The sequence below is a fragment of the Dendropsophus ebraccatus genome, chromosome 2 (assembly GCF_027789765.1).
Source record: "Dendropsophus ebraccatus isolate aDenEbr1 chromosome 2, aDenEbr1.pat, whole genome shotgun sequence".
NCBI lineage: Eukaryota > Metazoa > Chordata > Amphibia > Anura > Hylidae > Dendropsophus > Dendropsophus ebraccatus.
The window spans coordinates 195054481-195074017 of record NC_091455.1 but is presented as its reverse complement, the minus strand read 5'-3'; the positions used below and the strand labels follow the sequence as shown (position 1 = coordinate 195074017).

Below are 19537 nucleotides of genomic sequence, written 5' to 3'. Positions count from 1 at the left end.
TCCAACCTTTGTTACCTGTAATAAAAAAAAATCTCATTGACATTTCTGTTTATTGGACACATGTCCTTGCCTTCTATTGTATCATTGTCAATACCCAGTGTGTGTTATTCCTGCACCACAAGGCTATTTGGCGCCAGATTAAGGTATTGCTTATTATCGAGCCACACATTGGCAAGTGGGAAATAACTTCACAGCCACAGCTTGTGTGAGAAGTCTTGTTTGCAGATATTAAGAGGATTAAAAATCCCATCCACCCACACAGGTTATCATCGGGTTGCATAAGAATGGTGTATTCAACACAATCTTGCCTACTAAAACCTGTCCCAAAAGGTCATGCCTTGGGGCCTTATTACATGGCGCAACCCAAGCTGTAAACGAGAGCTGATCTATTGGCCATATGCAGCTTATTACACAGCTTGATCATCGTGCGGGTTAACTTGTACTGTAAGTTAGTGACTTGCTTGAAGAATCTTGTACTCACGGTTTAGAAGAGAAGATAGAGACCGCCTTTGCCAGAAGAGCCCATGGAGTGTCAGGTCTGGTAGAATGAGTCCCAGGTTTAGACGGCCGGACGAGGCCAACCTTTCAAGGTTTCTCGAGAAGGTCAAGCAGAGTTCATCGGCTTACTTGCACTTTGCTTCTCTGCAGACGAGTCCTATTGGAATGGATTGTTCTTACTAGGTGTAGGAATGGTTATCCCTGGTGTAGACAAGGTATTCCAGGTGACATTTACCCCACCTGTGGGTTTAGCACTGCATACTTTCTCTCACAAAAACTCCAACAACTAGAACTCATTGCTCTCTCTCTCTCACTAAACATAACCTGCATGGTCCTGGCCTCTAGGCCAGGCCCGGACTTGAACGTCATCAGGAACAATATCTCTCAACACCATCTACAAAGAGAAGACCCTCCCACCAGCAACTAATAGACATTTAATAGGGGTGACCTGGGCTAACCTCCTATTGATGGGTAAAGTGATGGAAGGAATAAGTGTCAATGTCTGAAGTGTGAGGCACTCAATTTACTCATTGGTCAGGAAACACAAAACATAAAACACAATTAACCCTTTCATACACTTCACCTGTGCAGGATAATAGGGGAGAGTGAGACACCAAGTGGTGAACATACAAACATCAGCCTTCAGCCCAGAGTGTGACACCTGACATAAGTTCCTTGCGACAGGTGACATAGAAACATAGTGGCACACCTGTTTTGAGACACTACACATTGTGATTAGTTACCACTTCTTGCATCACTGTGGTCTTTATTGCCATCTGTAAATAATGAATATGGGTAGATCCCCCTGAAAGGAGATGGACTGACCTAGCCAGAGATCTAAAGCAGAGATACCAAGTACCATATTAGGATTTGTAATGTCTACTGGGTGGCCCACCATATTTTATCCTACACTCAGTGATGTACACAACCAGATGAGTCTGACGCTCTCCAGTCTTTCCTGATGCATGATATTGCCATCTGCTTGTGTACCTTTATATAATAATCTCTTACTATAGGTCAAATGGCAGCAAGTTCCTTGTGAATGGTTTCATTAATGTCCATCATTCATTGATGAATGGTTATTATCAGGTCTGTGGGGAGTTTAGTGTATGTTCACTTGACCAGCTTTCCTATGCTGAAGTAACAAGGATTCTAAACCCCAAAAAAAAGAAAGGGGAACAACCCACAAATAAAAGTGTATATATAAAAAACAAAAGTTTACAAAAATATAAAAATATTGTACAGGAGCTGACACATCCAGATCCCCAAAGAAGCAGGTGGTAATAAATTGAGTTACATAATAAACCTCAAATGCATAGCAGATATATAAAATCAATGTACATTACTGGAGCACTGGGCATATATCTAACCGAAAATGTCACTCAAAGAGATACAAAATGTATATAAGATATATATAGGACAAACCAACCACCAGACCACTCACCCGACGCGCGTTTCGCGTATTTGCTTTATCGAGCACTGGGGACGGGCCTGCTGGTCTCCAGTGTGACGATCTCCCCGGCCTCTGTGACGCAGCTCCACTGATTCTAATGGAGCCACATGACAAAGGGGAGAGGAAATCATCAAAATGGGGACCAGCAGGCCCATCTCCAGTACTTCATGCCGGTCCAGGAACGGGCATGCGCGGGAAACGGGCGGTGGTTCTAAAAAAGGACCTTGCCACCGCCATCCCCGTGCTGACGCTGACCAGTTAATGTTATAAACCCAAAGCAATGTACCTGATGGTACATTCGCTTTAAGTCCAATCTGCCCTTAGTTTTGTTAATCAGATTGTTACTATAGGATCAGACCACACAGGGTTCTTTTGTCGTCTGGAGACATAAGACTACAGTACATGCAAACTTTCCTTATTGTAACAAATGCTGCTAAACATGTACTTGTTCAAATAAAATTTCTACATAACAGTTTTCTGTAAAAATATTGGTCAGAAAGCAATAGTAATAAAGTTTGTGAATACAGTGGTACCTTGGTTTAAGAGCGTTTTTTTGTTTAAGAGCTCAAAGTTTTTCAAAATTGTGACTTGGTTTAAGAGCATTGCTTTGGTGTAAGAGCTCCCTGTACTGGGTGGGAGGCAGAGTGGGGGAGGGGCATAGTCTACATAGCGGGGTCTACAGCACTGTACTCTGACCCAGGAAGTCTCCCTCACCTTCCAAATCATAGCAGATCCACTTCAGGCTGGGGCTTACATCAGGGGACAGGACTGTGGGAGTAATCTCTCCATAGCTGTAACCCCTCTCTCCCCGGACAGAGAGCGCTGCATGTATGTGCCCACATAAGCCCTGCTCATTCCTTCATGCTCCCTGCAGTCTCTCTCAGTCCTTGTGTTTCCCATCTTCTCCATTACTGTACAGTAACTTATATCACATATTCTGCTGTTTCTGAATGTTTGTTTCATCTGTTTTACATGTTATTCAGAATAATAAATCATTATTCGGGGTGTGGAACCAATTGTCTGCATTTCTATGATTTCTTATGGGAAAATTTGCTTTGGTTTAAGAGTGGATTTGGATTACAAGCGCGGTCCCAGAACGAATTATGCTCGTAATCCAAGGCACCACTGTATATACAAGGCTATTATATTTATAGTTTGTCCGGGGGAAAAAAAATTCTGCAAAGATTTTCAATTGGACAATGATATATACAAATATGAATTCAAAAGTGAATATTTTTTAAGAGAAAAAAACATTTTTTTGGTGCATCCCTTTATTTAACTGCGATGGGTATTTTTCGAAGCATTTTGTGACCTTTTGCTACCGAAGCGGACGTCACGGAACGAAATGAAGGAACAATGTATTACTTGTCGACATTTAAACGGTTTATAAAAAATTGATTAATCCTCAGCGATTCCGCAATGTTGTTCTCCTCGGCGAAAACAATAACTAGAAACATTTGGTGCATGTGATGAACAGACTGTTCACTGACATTTACCACTGTCCGTGTAAGCAGAGAGCATGGGATCCTTCCCGTACTAAATGTTACCAGAATGTCAGCCACGGGCAGCAGTCAATAGTTAATAGGACGACCTTTCATTCCATGTTCAGAAAAAGCAAACAGCAAACTTAATATATGCCAGAGTCACAATGACGCTAAACACTTGATTTCTACCATTGTTCGTGTTGCAGCCCAGTAACAGCAAATACATAGTAAGCAAAACCATCTGCCAGCTCTATATCATGCTCAGAGGTCAAGTGTCTAGGAGGTTTTGCCAAGCCTCTGCATGCATGCCTCCTCCCTCCTCTACCCCTCCCTGTCTTGAATTATTGACGTACAGGGCATGGCCCTGTTGATCAATTATGCAGGAGGGTGTGGGGGAGGGAGTACACGTGCATGCAGCAGCTCAGCAACACCTTCTTGACACTTAAGCTCTGAGCATGATCTAGAGATGAGTGATTCCTTTAAAATAAATAGGAATGGTCTTACCAATTATCAAAAACAGAGCTGGCAACAGGGCAGTGAGGGTGGTGGTTTTGACCTACTTACAGAATGGAGCCCATTCACCGTGTGCTATACATTCTTGTAGGCTGCAGGCACTTTAGGCTTGCCATCTGCAAGACTCTACACAAGCAGGTATGGTGCAGTACCATCATCGTCCTGCCTGCACTGTACCGCTTACAGTGCAAACCATAGATTTGAAGAGGTCTATTGACTGAAATTCTCATTTTTGGAATGGTAGGGGGGGTCATAGTTCCTTGTGGCTACTACAAGTGAAGAGGCAAACTACACAGTGAAGAGGCAATAAGGTGGCAATATTGATGCCAAGAGACAATAAAGGGCACTATGAATGCCACTAGGCAATAAGGGGGCACTATCATTGTCAATAGTACTTTTTCCATATGCAATCGGAAATCAGTGCGTTGCGGCAGGGCTGACCGTAGCAAGATGGAGCCCCCGAAGCAAGCCGGAGCAGGGACCCGGTACACCATACTTGCAGCCGGAAGATAATCATTGAAGTGAATGGGCAAGTATCCGCAGCAGATTTTGCTGCAAATTTGCAGCGAGAAGTCTGCTGCAGATTCGTTATGTGTGAATCTAGCCTAAAGATATTGACAAACCAGACCGAATATGCCATCAAGTAACGGGTTGAGGTAATAAAGATATACCTACTCTTATCCTGCATGTAGGTATGGGGGTAGAGAAGGTGAAGCTGAACGCACACGATAAAGGTAAATATTACTTTAAGGGGGCACTTTTTCTGTATAGATGCAGTAGTTGCACACTCACCGCTTTGGGGGCACTAATTGTGACACTAAGGAGCACCATGACTGTGAGAAAGGCACTAAGGGGCAGAGTTAAAACCAGACTCCCCTCCTCCAGGCTGGGCTGTCCTGCTCTGTGGTGAGTCTGTACATAAGATGCCAACATGGAGGAGCATGTGACCATGCCCCTCCCCCCACCACTGAGCCTGTATATTTCTATGGAGGACACTGGAGGCGGGGCATGGTCACATGCTCCTCCATGTCGGCCATCTTATGGACAGACTCACCACAGAGCAGGATAGCACAGCCTGGAGGAGGGGAGTCTGATATTAGCTCTATGAGGTACACAGGGAGCTGCTGTCAGTATATACAGTGAGTACACTCACTAATACTGTACACTGAACTATTTTACTCTAAAGTGTCCAACCCCTTTAAGGCCATGATTGAGATCTCATTAAATCTTAAGCAGATAGCTCCACCTATTGGAAGCTGCTAGTAATATTTTACAGGAAATTCTTCTTTGTCACAAGTCTGGAAGATCTGCAATTTCAGTAGATTCAGGGACAATCCAGGATAGTATGCAGGTATACTTTATCAACCTATTCAAGGAAATATAACTTGGAATAATGGAGCTATGACTATAATTTTCAGGTTGAACTTTCCAGAAACTGCGTTATGAATTGTCATGCATTGTTGAGTCTAGGCTTAGTATCCAGCGACACAGAACCCGCCTCATTTCCTGTCCTGTAACAACCATTGTTTTCCTATTGTCCTTTTGCCAAAAAAGTAAGAAACAATGAAAACAAATTTCTCTGCGATTCCTCTGAGAAGATATGTATTACACTTCTAGGAAACATCTGGATTTTAAGAAAGGTTGCAGAATACTTAGAAGGTTGTATAATAACAGAACCTCATAAAAACCTTTGATTCCCAGTGGATCGGCCCTATCTGTATCTTAATAAATTAATCCAATATAGTGGGGTTTTCCACCTTCATTATGTTTCCCATGTCCGTTCCTATTAATTGACAGTCACATTGGAATTTATGTACAAAATGTTCTGTGCTGCAGGTTACAAAGATTAAAAAAGGAAAGTCTTTTATTCGGCATAAACACACAAAAAACAAGTCCATTCCACTAACCGTGATATAGTGGTCATACATTTACAGGCCAACAAATATTTAGGTTCTCATGTTTTACCAAGTGCCCAGAGTAAAGCTGATATTAAAGGGGTACTCAAGGCGAAAATCTTTTCCTTTCAAATCAACTGGTTTCAGGAAGTTATATAGATTTGTAATTTACTTCTATTTAAAAATCTCCAGGCTTCCAGTTCTTATCAGCTGCTGTATGTCCTGCAGGAAGTTGTGTATTCTTTCTAGTCTGACACAGTGCTCTCTGCTGCCACCTTTGTCTATGTCAGGAACTGTCCAGAGCAGTGCCAAATCCCCATAGAAAACCTCTCTTACTCTGGACAGTTCCTGACATGGACAGAGGTGGCAGCAGAGAGCACTGTGTGAAGAATACACCTCTTCCTGCAGGACATACAGCAGCTGATAAGTACTGGAAGACTGGAGATTTTTACACAAATCTATATAAGCTTCTGAAACCAGTTGATTTGAAAGAAAAAGACTTTTGTCGGAGTACTCCTTTAATTTGTATGAATAAATGTAGTAATGCTCCTCTGAATGTGGAGAGCGCCATCTTGCCCATTAGTGTTTGCAAATGTCTCCTAAAGGCATCCCACTACACTCCGCGGCTCCCATGCCCCACTGCGTTCTAACCAACATGTGGAGCTGATGGGGTTCTTTGTTTAGGTTCCTAGGTTTCCCTGTGAAGGTATGCTATCCTGAGACTGGTATCCTGTGCATCCTGACTCAAGGCTGTTTTTCTGGATTACAATTCTGCCCGATCCCTCCTGTACTTTACTGTCTTTCCTGTTGCTGACCTGAACCTATGTCACCTTTCCCAACCATCTTCTCGTATAGGACTTTGCCTCACCTCATTAATGTCCTGACTCTCCAGTGTACAACACAGCCTGCTGACTATGTTTACTTACCCGGCCCCCTGGTGCTGCACACTGGTGTCATCCGGTCTGCTGGGCCAGCTGATAGCCATACAAAAGCAACCTGGTACTCTATAGCAGCAGAAGTCCAGCTTCCACATCCTTGAGCAAGATAAAGGGTTAAGACCTACAGGTTTCTAAGGCCCCTAATACATAGACTTTAGGCCGTGTTCACACATTACAGTTTCATTGCAGCACTCTGTAATTCTGGAGGAAATGTTGCAGTGTTGCAATAGTACAGTAATGAAAACTGTAACATGTGAAGACATGTTTACAGAACTTATTGGGCCACGTAATAAACCCCTTAAACTCAGCTCCTGGGCCCAATGTAGTGACATAGCTATCATAAAGCCAGACCATGCCGCTGCTACGGGGCCCATGCACTGAGGGGGCTCCATTGGCTTTCTGCCCTCTCTTGCCCTCAACAAGAATCCCCCCCCCCCAAAAAAAAAACAAAAAACAAGAAACACATACTTACCAGTCCCGACATAGTTCCACAGCGTTTGTTTTCCCATCTCCCCGGCCCATGACATCACTCATGTGAACACCAGGGGACTGCACCAGGCCAGGTGAGTATAGGGGGAAGGAGGAGCATACAAGATTCATGGGGCCCTGTGCAGTTTTTTGCTATGATGCCCCATGAATCCAAACTACGTCTCTGGCTCAAAGCCAAACCCATTCTTACCATTGTTAAATAACATAAAAAGTAAACTGTAAAGCAAGGATTGGGAACCTCTGGCCCTCCAACTGTTCCGAAGGCTGTCCAGGCATGATGGGAATTGTAGTTTTGCAACAGCTGTAGGCCCAAAGGCTCCCCATCCCTGCTGTAAAGCAACACACAATATAAAACATTAGCTATGGACAAACATGGGGAAAATAGACTTTTTTTTATTTTATTCAAACAATGCCTTTCAGCTTTAAAGCTTAATGTTTGGACAACTCCTTTAAGTATATATATATATTTTTTTTACAGCTGCTTCTTTCTCATGTTTCAGTAAAGCTGATATTAATAATCGGTAATAAATAACGTCATGTTAGCTATGACATCTTCACCCATCAGTGTTTCCAAATGTATTCTATCCCAAACAATGGCATGTAATCACCGAATCTCCGAAAAACCCTTGTGACCCTACAACCGGCCTGAAAAATGACAAAACTCATTGTTACTTACAGTCGTTGCCCGAGGCTGAAATTATAATCTGATTAGGACATTGCAGTTTTCACTTAATCTTTGGGCTAGAATCTCGGCAAAGAGCTGTTATTTATATTGATGTCATGTTGTTCGGGAACGGCTCATACGAGCGCTGCTATTTCGAGTGAAAATACATTATCCTACCAGGAACCCAGGCCAACGTGTTGTGTTATTTGCCCAAGATCACATTTCATTTTGTTTTTCTAACTAAACGCCTTTGTTTTCATTGTGCACATAAAATTGCCTTATAAAGTAAGTAATGTTCACCGCATGAACGCAATAATCCCATCAAATAAATAGTAGTCGCGGATTCTATCATCTATTTAGAGTTTGGAGAGATTCATTCAGAAAAGGACAAATGACGCCGGAGACACCATAGGATGGTACTGTAGTGCTTAATAGGTGCCCACCTGCTGGAGCAAATGTGGGACTAGCTCCAGTGATAGATAGAAGAAGAGGAATGAATATGCTGTTGTCGTTTTCTGAGGGGTTCTTTGCAGCAGATTGCAGAAGAGGTGCGCTGTCAGCTGTCTATTAGAGATGAGCGAACTGGGTTCGGGTTCGAGTCGATCCTGTCTATGGTTCCGAAGAAAATCTCGGCACTCACCAATATCGTAGTCTTCAAAGTTTATTCAATATCCATCCATACCCTACAGGTGTGAACAAATAGCAGGACTGCAGTAGAGTAAGGCGGTTGCAGAAATGCGTCCTGCTATTTGTTCACACTTGTATGGTTTATGCATATTGAATAGAGATGAGCGAACCGGGTTCAGGTTCGAGTCGATCCGAACCCGAACGATCGGCATTTGATTAGCTGGGGCTGCTGAACTTGGATAAAGCTCTAAGGTTGTCTGGAAAACATGGATACAGCCAATGACTATATCCATGTTTTCCACATAGCCTTAGGGCTTTATCCAACTTCAGCAGCCACCGCTAATCAAATGCCGAACGTTCGGGTTCGGATGAACTCGAGCATGCTCGAGGTTCGCTCATCTCTAATAGTGAATAAACTTTGAAGATTATGATATTGGTGAGTGCCGGGATTTACTACTGAACTGTGTGATTGGGATGATATTCCTTTCTTTCTGCAGCACCTGAACTATCACGGAGTGCTGCTCTGAATTTTCTCCAGCTGTCTATGGTTCACCCTATGTCCTTCACATAGTCATGGCCCCCGATGATGATGACAACAGCCGCCTCACATTGCCAGTTCAAAACAGTAACCTACATCCATTCCACAATATAATAGCAGTTTTCGTATTGGAAGGTTTCCCATCACTGTTCATGCTGGTGAGCACACTGTAATCAGCCAGGTACCTTTCTCTAAGTGACGACTAGCTTAGGGACTGTCAGAGATGCTCTTGCCAAGGTGTCGACATGCCATCAAAAGTGAAGAAAAGAAAGGCAGCACTCACCATATCCAGTTCAGTCTTTTATGAATCCTTTATGCCTTACTGCAATGTGCGGGAAATAACAGTCAGTTATTCACTGCACATTGGCGTATGGCATGAACGATTATTACAAGACTGAACAAGATATGGTGAGTGCTGATTTTTTTTCTTCACTTTTGATGGAATAATAACAGGGGGGGGGGAGGGGGGGAGTTGCCGCTGGTAAGTGCCGCCGCGGTTGACTGGAGGTTCCTCCGGATAAGGGGAATATGTGCAGCTGGTAAGCTGAGATGGTGTAGATGGAGATGGAGTGACCCGCGGGGGTGCTGCGGACAAGCGGCTCGAGTGAGCTGCGGGTGACAGGGGAGACGGTGGGGGGGGGGGGGGGGGGCACAGTCAGGGGGTGAGCTCTGGGGCTGGGGGGGCACACGGTACTGGTGACTGGTGGGCTGCAGTTAGAGAGGAAGACAGTGATAGCTGCACTGATCACTGTCTCCCTCTCTAACAGCAGCCACCGCCATCAGTGTCCTCCTTCACTTCAGTTTGGCTGGGTTAGAAGCCTTACCCGGCCCATTGAAGAGAAGGAGGACACGTGATGCCGTCTTGGAGGGTGGGGGCCAGGAGCAGGGAGTAGTGACGGGTTGGACAAGGATTTGATGATTTTATGCGTTTGGTGGGGGTGAATGTACCTAGATAACAGCAAAACTGTGCAGAATCTATCATAAATTGATATTGGAAAGATGGAAAGCTATGGGTGGGCAACGTAATGCAAAAATAATTTTGGGGGGTATACCCCTTTAAGTACATTTATTACCCTTTTCAATGCTAGATGTATCTCAGTGAAGATTTTCAGGACTAGCAAATTCACTTCAGGAGAAGGCTACATATGAACATAACTTATTCCATTAACCCTATACATGCATTGCAGTGTTTCTACCTAAGGGATTGCCTCCAGTCTGTCTTACACGCTGCACATTTACCATCACTTTTCTCCCACTGGATAAATAGCAATTTATTGTCCTGTGAGTCATTATACGACGTAAATTACTGATTGTGTATCTCCTGGCAATCCACTGATCCATGGCCCATGGGGCATGGGAGAGTTCAATGGAAGGCCTCATTCCACCACCTTACCCATGGCTGGTGGTGCCAACATAGCCCCCAGTTATCCCACTGGTTCCGACCCCCCCCCCCCCCTTTCATGGTTCTCACTTCCTTAAAGGGGTAGTAACACAATATATTTTAATCACATCAATCACAGTATTGGGATCTGTGTACTGCTATATGGTGCTTTCATCAGGCTCCATATCAGGTTGGGTTCACATGTAGCATTTTGGTCAGTCTTTAGTCCTCACCTTAGAGTTGTTTTTTTAGTTCTTGTTTTTCTTGTTTTTTTAAATAAAACCAGGAGTGGAACTAAAACAGAGAAAAACTAAAATAGAAAAATCTTCACTGTTTTAGACCCAGTGAAAAATACTCCAAAATACTGGCCCAAAGACTGACCGAAATACTACATGTGACCCCCGGCCTCACTGAGAATCTCATTGAATGCCTAATCGATTGATGATACTGTATGAATCCAAGGGAAAAACCATATGGTAGCCCCAGAGACTTCTACGAGTGACCTAATCCGACTCTATACAACTTTCACCTTGTACTGAGCTATAATACGGCCATGTTCATGAGCCCTAAAGGGGTCGTATAGTTTTAAATAGCATTGGCCTAAATAGCAGAGTACACGCAGTGCTGTAAATTTCTATAATAATCTATCCATTGGTCCCTGAGCTCTAATCTGTGTCTGTTGGGTGAGGGGTGGGAGAGTTTCTTTCTTGCATATGTTTTTTTCCATATGAACAGGATATGTCCATAGATCCCTATGGACATATCTATTATCTGTGGACAAGATGTATGCACATAAACAACCCCATCATCCCAACATGGAGTACAATATCTAACCATATATACACTCCATACACATACACATATGCACTCCAAGTGCTATCGCTTCCTGCCTCCATATAACCATTAATATGGCTGATATGGTAAAATCATGATACTTGATCATTTGCCAGAAGACTTAGGGGGAGATTTATCAAACATAGTGTAAAGTGAAACTGGCTCAGTTGCCCCTAGCAACCAATCAGATTCCACCTTTCATTCCTCACAGACTCTTTGGAAAATGAAAGGTGGAATCTGATTGGTTGCTAGGGGCAACTGCACCAATTCTTCTTTGATAAATTTCCCCCTTAGATTTCTTCCATTGCTTTCTGTTATATAAGCTTATAATAAGGAGGGAGGGCGTGTTAAATTACCTTTTATTTGCACAGATCACTGACTCTCAAACACATTTTATAGCCACGGATGACACTACAGTATTACAGTAAAGTTAATATTTAAAAGAAATAGATAAGAACGAGGATAAGCTCCATAAACTATAAGAGCGTAAACAAGTCAAGAACGGACACCAGAGCACAGGCAGCCTGTCACTTGCTGGAGAGAATATTATAAAAGGGATTGCCCGGGATCATATAAAAATAGGGTCCACCTGTCCATGGTGAGGGTCCTGGAGATCTTTCCCATTGCATTACACTGGGTTGAACAGCAATACAGCCTATGGATAATATGGGCTGGTTTCAAAACAAAAGTGACCCTACTTTCAGATTCCAAGCAATCTATTTAAAGGGATTGTCCACTATGTAAAATCTCTTGTTCTTAAAGGAGTCCCATTACAATAAACTGATCATAGAGTGTTCCCCTTTTTATTATCTGTAGTCTGCATGTTAGTAAGTGCTCTATTATCCTACAGCTCCCCCATGAAAATGATAGGAGTTGTTCAATTTAAAGGATCCGTTATCATACTCCCATTACAGAATTCCCTATCTCTAAGTACCTCACAAATGTCAGCTTTGCTGTATAGATTGAGACAGAATGAGCGGTGTCATGAAGAAGTTAATGACAGATTTAGTGTACAGATAGAGGCCCACATAAAGTAGGATGGTAACGCTATACACAGACATGGTTCTGTATACCGTATTCCTCACTTCTTACATAATTTTTACATTGGGTCTAACATAAATATTTTGGAAGTATTGGCCTATTCTGGCAGGTCATAAATCAATCTTACAAGTGATCCTTGAAATTTATTGCATGAAGTTGATTAAAGAGGTTATCCAGGATTAGAAAAACATAGCTGCTTTCTTTTAACAACAGCACCACCCTTGTCCTCAGGTTGTGTGTGGTATTGCAAGTCAGTTCTATTCACTTTAATAAAATCTGACTGCAATACCACACCCAAACTTAGGACATAAGTGGTGTTTTTGTCTGGATGAAAACAAGCATGTTTTACTAATCCTTTAAAAGGTGCATGCCTCCTAAATAAAAATGGTGCCCTCCTGAATAAAAATGTTGAATTGTCCTGAGGGTAGAAAATAAAATCTAAAGTATAAATTTGTACAATGTTCTACCTTTAATTTTATTAAATCTGCCTATTTGACTGACACATTTTTGGGCCAAAAAGTGACATTTTTGCACCATGTTACAACCATGTAAATGAGACCTGGTCTGCACTTTAGGAGCCTAAATTGACCAGGAAAGAATTCAGAGTGCAAGCATTACTTTCCGAGTGATTCAATCCAGGTTCATCTGCAGTGGCAGTGATCCAAAAGATCCTTAGTCAAGTCATGATATCATCATCCATCTTCTTGTATTTTGAATAGCTTTTTTTCTTTATTTAAAGCAGCTGGTCAGGTTAAGGGAAAAAAAGAACACCCATCTGACAAAACACAGGCTGCCAGTAAAGTACTAAAACATTTTCATAATAATAATAGTATGTTCCATGTTAAAATATATCATCTTGTTTCCAGTCTCGGCCAGCTAACCTTTCTGTGCGGGATCGTATAGTCTAACAATACAAATGTAAACATTCAAAAATATTCAAATTTTGCCAAAAAATATCCATTTCATTAAATCAAAGTATAAAAGCTACGTAAAAATAGCTCAACTCATTTACTTGGGGCTTTTCGGTGCCATAAAGCATGTTGTCAGCCCTCGGTGTGTGTGTTGTAAACAAAGCTTGGATACACTGAGCTTGTAGATACATGTTCTTTTATGACTGCTCTAAGAATAATAATGCCGATAGGATGTTGTCATGTTCACTGTAAGTTGTGTAATATAATAACATAATAACATGCAAATTACTTGGCAGATTGTTTGATATAAATCCACGGTTCTTTGATCGTTGGTTTAGTCGTTACATCTAAAGATGAGCGAACTTCCTAAGATTTTTTATGGGAGGTTTTGCTCGAATTGAGATGTCAAATAAGTTTTGGATTCAATGCTGATTTGGATTTGGTCCTGTAATTCCCCGGGCCGGGTGCAGAACATGGCGTGTAAGGAGTTAAAGGAGAGGTGGCCGAATATAACAACATGCACTAACCTCCCCGACTTCAGCAATGGGGTCCGCTGTCCTCTGGCCTGGTTCCCAATCTTCCGACGCTTCCTGGTCTTAACCAGCTTTCCAGGGTCGTGACGTGACAGGCCCGCTCAGCCAGTCAGCGGCCGTAGCAGGGTCCCACCTCGGCCATTGAATAGCTGAACGGGCCTGACATGTGACAACCCGGGTCCCTGCTCTGACCAGGAAGCGGCTGGGGGATGGGGAATCGGAGCAGAGGACAGTGGACCCCAGCGCTGAAGCCAGGGAGGTAGATATATGTTGGTATGTTCACCCACCTCCTCCCCAGCTCTTTTGGAAAAAAGGCTAACCCCAGACAGACTTCTCCTTTAAAAGGAAGACTCTAACTTGCTATTATGTTTCCTGAGGGCCTGGGATGCTGTAGACTGAGGTAGTTTTCCTAGCTTTCTTCTCAGCCCTATTTTTGTAAAATCCTGCACTTTATTATCATGTTAATAAGGCAGTTTGGTACACTGAAGGCGTTTCAACAGCCTTCATTGCAATGATCCTCCCTGTCAGTCCACCCACCTTCATGTATATTAAGGCGGTGCTCTGCAATGATGAGCGGCCAGAGGGACATCACTGCAGAGTGTCGCATTAATATTTATAAAGAGGGGTGGGCTGGTGGGGGCTGTTCTACTGCCACCGGTGCACTGAACCCCCAATAAACATAGTAATAAAACACAGAATTGCAGGAAAACAGCGCCGAGGATGAAGGTAAGAAAACTAACTTCTTTCTCAGGGTCTCCTGCCTTACTGGACCATAACAGTCGGATAGATTCTTCTAACCTGTTGGTTTGCCTTTGGCATTACCGCTTAACCTGCATGGGTCACAGTAAACAGCAGTGCGTAGCACACCTCTCAAACACGCCAACACTTCAAGAACCTCGCTCCCTTATTATCACCAAATTTCATGTTACAGATGTACAGTTCCATTGTACACGATGTATACTGACTACTTTTTTTATAGGGGAACTCCGGGCAGGACCGCTTATTTTTTTTCAAAATGCCTGGGGAGGTGGTGAGTGAAAAAAATAACATCCACTTACCTCCCATGCTCCGGCGCTGGCAGTGTCGGACTGGCCCACCAGAGGACCGGAGGATCCTCCGGTGGGCCCTCAGCTTTAGAACCTGCACTTACACTGATTGACATGTCCTTTCTCACTGGGTTTTCATTGGTGGGCCCCCAGGATCATTTCCTCTGGTGGACCCCAGATACCCCAGCCCGACATTGGGCGCTGGTGCCTACATTTTGCCACTTTGGTCCCTGGCCACTTCCAGGTCTTGAGATGGGACTTGGGGCGTGACATGGCAGGCCGCTTAGCTTTTCAGTGGCAGAGGTGGCACTCCCCTATAGTCGCTGATTGGCTGAGCAGGCTTGCCATGTGAAGTCCCTACTCCCATCTCTAGACCAGGAAGTAGCCAAGGACCGGGGAACCAATTGGTGGAGTGAGGGCACCAGCACTGAAGCCAAGGAGGTAAGTGGATGTAAAAATTTTTACCCACTGTCTCCCCAGGCATTTTTAAAAAACTGGTCCTGCCTGGACCATCAAATCATTTTTAAATGAAATTTTCCATGTCTTAAAGCAGTTTCATTGTATACAAATTACCAAGGTAAGTAACAGTATGAATGACAGCACAAGACACCTATAATTATTATACAAGTGATTCTACAAGTTACAATGACCTCAGGTTACAATGTTTTCTACATACAGTGGTCCGTCCTGCGCCATTGTAACCTAAAACCATGTTGTGCGGAAAATGCCACAGGCAGTCCAGATCTACAGGACATACAGATGAGTGGAAGATCAGCATGAGCCTATCTCTGACAGTCTCATAGAAAGTGAATAGAGTGGCAGCAACTCACTGCTCATTCTAAGGTGAGACAAGGGTCCCCTTCCTTAAAGGGGTTATCCAGCGCTACAAAAACATGGCCACTTTTGCCCCGCTCTTGTTTCCAGATTGGGTGGGATTTGAAACTCAGTTCCATTGAAGTAAATTGAGCTTAATTGCAAACCACACCTGACCCGGAGACAAGAGAGGGGCAAAGGCGGCCATGTTTTTGTAGCGCTGGATAACCCCTTTAAAGGGGTTGTCCGGCGCTAAAAAATTATTCACAGAATAACACACATTACAAAGTTATACAACTTTGTAATGTATGTTATGTCTGTGAATGGCCCCCTTCCCCGTGTCCCACCACCTCCACCCGTGTACCCGGAAGTGTGGTGCGCTATACTCACCTGTCACGTGCCGACCACAGTCTCCGATCCTCAGCAGTGACGTCTTCTTCGGGTGGCCGGCGGATCTTCCCGAGTTCCGGCCGCCCTCTGCAGCGTCATCCAAAGCTCAGCCGCGATTGGCTGAGCATAACTGTGCTCAGCCAATCGCGGCTGAGTGGCTGATGACGCGGCCACGTCATCAGCTGCTCACCTTTGTTGGGGGCTGATGATAGAACATCATGCAGCGTCATCCAAAGCTCAACCGCGATTGGCTGAGCATAACTGTGCTCAGCCAATCGCGGCTGAGCGGCTGATGACGCGGCCACGTCATCAGCTGCCCACCTTTGTTGGGGGCTGATGATAGAACATCATGTACCTGGGATACAATTATGTAAGAGGGGGAGTCATATAAGCCAAGGTATGGGTTCTGGATAAAAATCCTGACCTAGGACAACCCATATCTTTCTACCATTACATATCTGGCATCTCATCCTCCCCTTTAGTGTGTGGACAGATGTTTAGTTCCATTAGTTATGTTATATTCCCACAAGCACACCACAATTTTAGATGTAACCCCTGGAGAGGATTTAGGGAGAACAGCAGGTGCAGCTTATAAGAGAGGCACACAAACTACATTTCCCATCTCTCCCTGGGACAGTGAGCTGAGGGGAGCAGGAAGTGATGCTGCGCTGGGAGGAAGAGGAAGAAAGACAGAGGGAGACAGTGCATGGTGGGCAGCATGGTCTGAGGAGAGGAGACCACCTCCTGTGCTGGCTGTGTCAGAGGTAACAGAGAGAGACCTGACAGCTGAGAGAGGAAGGACTGAGCCCAGACAGGACCCCCCAGCTCCTGTGTGTCCAGTGAGGAGGATCCTGCCACCCACTCCCTCTGTGAGATCCTTCCTAAATGCTGCTGCTCCATGTTGGAAACCTGGACTGAGCCTGGTGTGTAGATCAGCAGCAAAAGAGTGAGTAACCCTTTGTATCCTGGCTGGTGAAGCTGTGGCTGGACAGTGACAATTAAAGAATCACAGCTTAGACCTTGTTGGAATCTGTTCTGTTCACAAGAGCTGTGACCTGGTGGATTGTTCAAGTTGCAACTCCTTTGTTATTAAGTGCACCAACAACTTCTAAAGCGCGCCAACGTCCACGGCAACTGGGCCCCAGCGTATAGACATTTATCTTACTATATGGCTGCAGCCTCACTTATTACATATAGTCCGTGTGGATGTATGTGCCGGCTTGGTGTGCAGTGACTGTGTGTGATGAGAGTCACCTCCTAGAGTCTAAATTGTCAGAGTGCTCACACTAGTCACCCTGTTTACCAAACAACCCCCCTTCCTGCTGCTGAAGTGTTTCACTTTCAGGGGGAGAGTTCTGTGTTGCCACATTTATTTTTTTATCATATCCATTCCCTGTTTATTCATACCCCATTGTCAAGCCCAGTATTGATTTTACCAAGCATTAAATTGGTTCCTGTTTCCATGTTACTTCTCTCTGTGAGTATATCACTTATAGTGTATTGAGTGTGTACCGAGCTAGGTGGGGGTTTCCTGAGTCAACCCCTGGCAGAAGAGTGACAACCTCCTGCATACCAAGCAAGCTCTTGTCAAGACTCAGGTGGAGGCACTGCGCTGAGTGAGAAGGTGAAACAAACCAAAAACCCCCTCCTTACACTGGAAGCTCCATTAGGGGGTGTTACATTGGAGGCACTGCTGAGATCGAACATGGCTGAGAAAGCCCAGTCAAGTACAGCTGCCACAGACTTTATTACTGCAAAAGATGTGTTAACATGGTGTATAGAAACTAATACAACAATAGAACATAGCTTTGCCATTGATGGAGAGCTTAATGGCGCTTCAGATGATGATATATTACGAATAGCAAGCAGACTGCAGGAAGTTTTCCAACCCAGAGTTGTTGATCGTCGTAGTACCAGTAGAAGTGTAATCTCTACAGCTCTTATCACAACTGAGAGGTTATTGGAGAGAGCGTACTTCCCTGCCATTATTGCTGTTCCACAAGAATATGGTGGACGATGGAGGATTGTCTGGCCACTGGAGCCCACCGCAGAAGGCATACCTCCAGTGCTGAGCCCACAGCGGAGAGGGTCTAGTAGATGCTTGCCCCCCACTCCTCCTCGAGTCACGGCTGAAGAAACTCCCACTACTAATGTGCTGGTTGCCGCCATGGAGAGACTAGTGGGTCAGTTTGCAAAAATGAACCCAGAAGGAAATTACAGGCGGTTGAGGACATTCTCCGGCTTAGTACCCACCCCAGCTGGGGAAGAGGGATATGAAACTTGGAGGGATGTTGCTTTGCAGTACTTGGAAGAATGGCAGTGCTCTGATGCACTAAAGAGGCAAAGGATAGTAGAAAGCCTGAAAGGACCAGCAATGGAAATAGTGCAAGCTGCTTGGCGAGGTAAACCCCAAGTGACATCTCAGGACTACATGACTGCTCTTGAAGATGCTTTTGGGTCACCTGAGGATGCCACTGACCTCCTCTACAAGCTTCGGATCACCTATCAAGAGGCAGGGGAAAAGATGTCTGATTACCTTTATAGGTTGGACAAGCTGATCTACAGAGTAGTGTCCAAAGGCGGACTTGACTCTAAGGAAGTGGACAACTGCCGTCTTGATCAAATGCTCCGGGGTGCTTTGACTAATGATCCGATTGCTCAGAGGCTGAGATGCACTGACCGGGACAAGATTCCACTCTCTTTCCATCAGCTGCTTAAGCAAGTTCGGCAAGAAGAAGCTACTTTAATGGCCAGAGAGCAAACAGTGAAAAAAGTAGCAGCCATTGCTCCCAAGCCTCAATTAAGTCAACGTGAAGAAGAGCTGTTAAAAATTGTTGAGAAACAAGGGGAGCAGATTGCTCAGCTCTTAAATGTTCATACAAAAGACGTTGAACGGTTGAAGCAGGCTACCCACAAGGTCTCTGAGAGACAACTAAGTCCCCAACAGAGGGCTAGCAGTAGCTCTACCAGACGTGGAGATAAGAATCCAGAGGGATGCTTTGTGTGCGGAAGTTTTGATCACATGGCTCGTCACTGCTCTATGAAGTGGTCTTCCAAGAGGTCACCCTCCCCCCTCACAAAGAAAAATTATCAGTCAAAAAACGGGGAAGGGGGTCAGTAGAGTGCAGTACTGACCCCCATTTAGTCACCCAGGTTTGCTCAGCCACTCCAGAAGTCCATAATCACAGACTACTCCCGGGAGGCCTAATGGGACCTGCTCCCCATGTCCCGGCCTATATCAATGGACACCCGTGCACAGTCTTACTGGATAGTGGGTCTCAGGTCTCCATTATATTTGAGAAATGGTACCAAAGATATCTGCCTGATGTGCCACTGCAACCACTATCTGGATTAGTTGTCTGGGGACTCAGCGAGCAAAGCTACCCCTATCGGGGATATGTAACAGTCTCCCTTCGGTTCCCTAAAGCCATAGTGGGAGTGGAGAAAGAAATACCCATTGTGGCCTTGGTGTGCCCTGAAGCAGAAGCT

At 44.4% G+C, this 19537-nt stretch overlaps 1 protein-coding gene across 1 annotated transcript; it reads left to right on the top strand.

The window, feature by feature from the left end:
- Nucleotides 1-17753: 17753 nt before the first annotated feature.
- Nucleotides 17754-19169, top strand: LOC138784211 (paraneoplastic antigen Ma2 homolog). The gene has a single exon (XM_069959718.1). The coding sequence runs from the start codon at nt 17754-17756 to the stop codon at nt 19167-19169; it is 1416 nt and encodes a 471-aa protein (XP_069815819.1).
- The last annotated feature ends 368 nt before the right edge of the window (nt 19170-19537 follow it).

What these genes read in the sequence shown, in the direction of transcription:
- LOC138784211 (XM_069959718.1), top strand. Translation starts at nt 17,754, where the DNA reads ATGGCTGAGAAAGCCCAGTCAAGTACAGCTGCCACAGACTTTATTACT.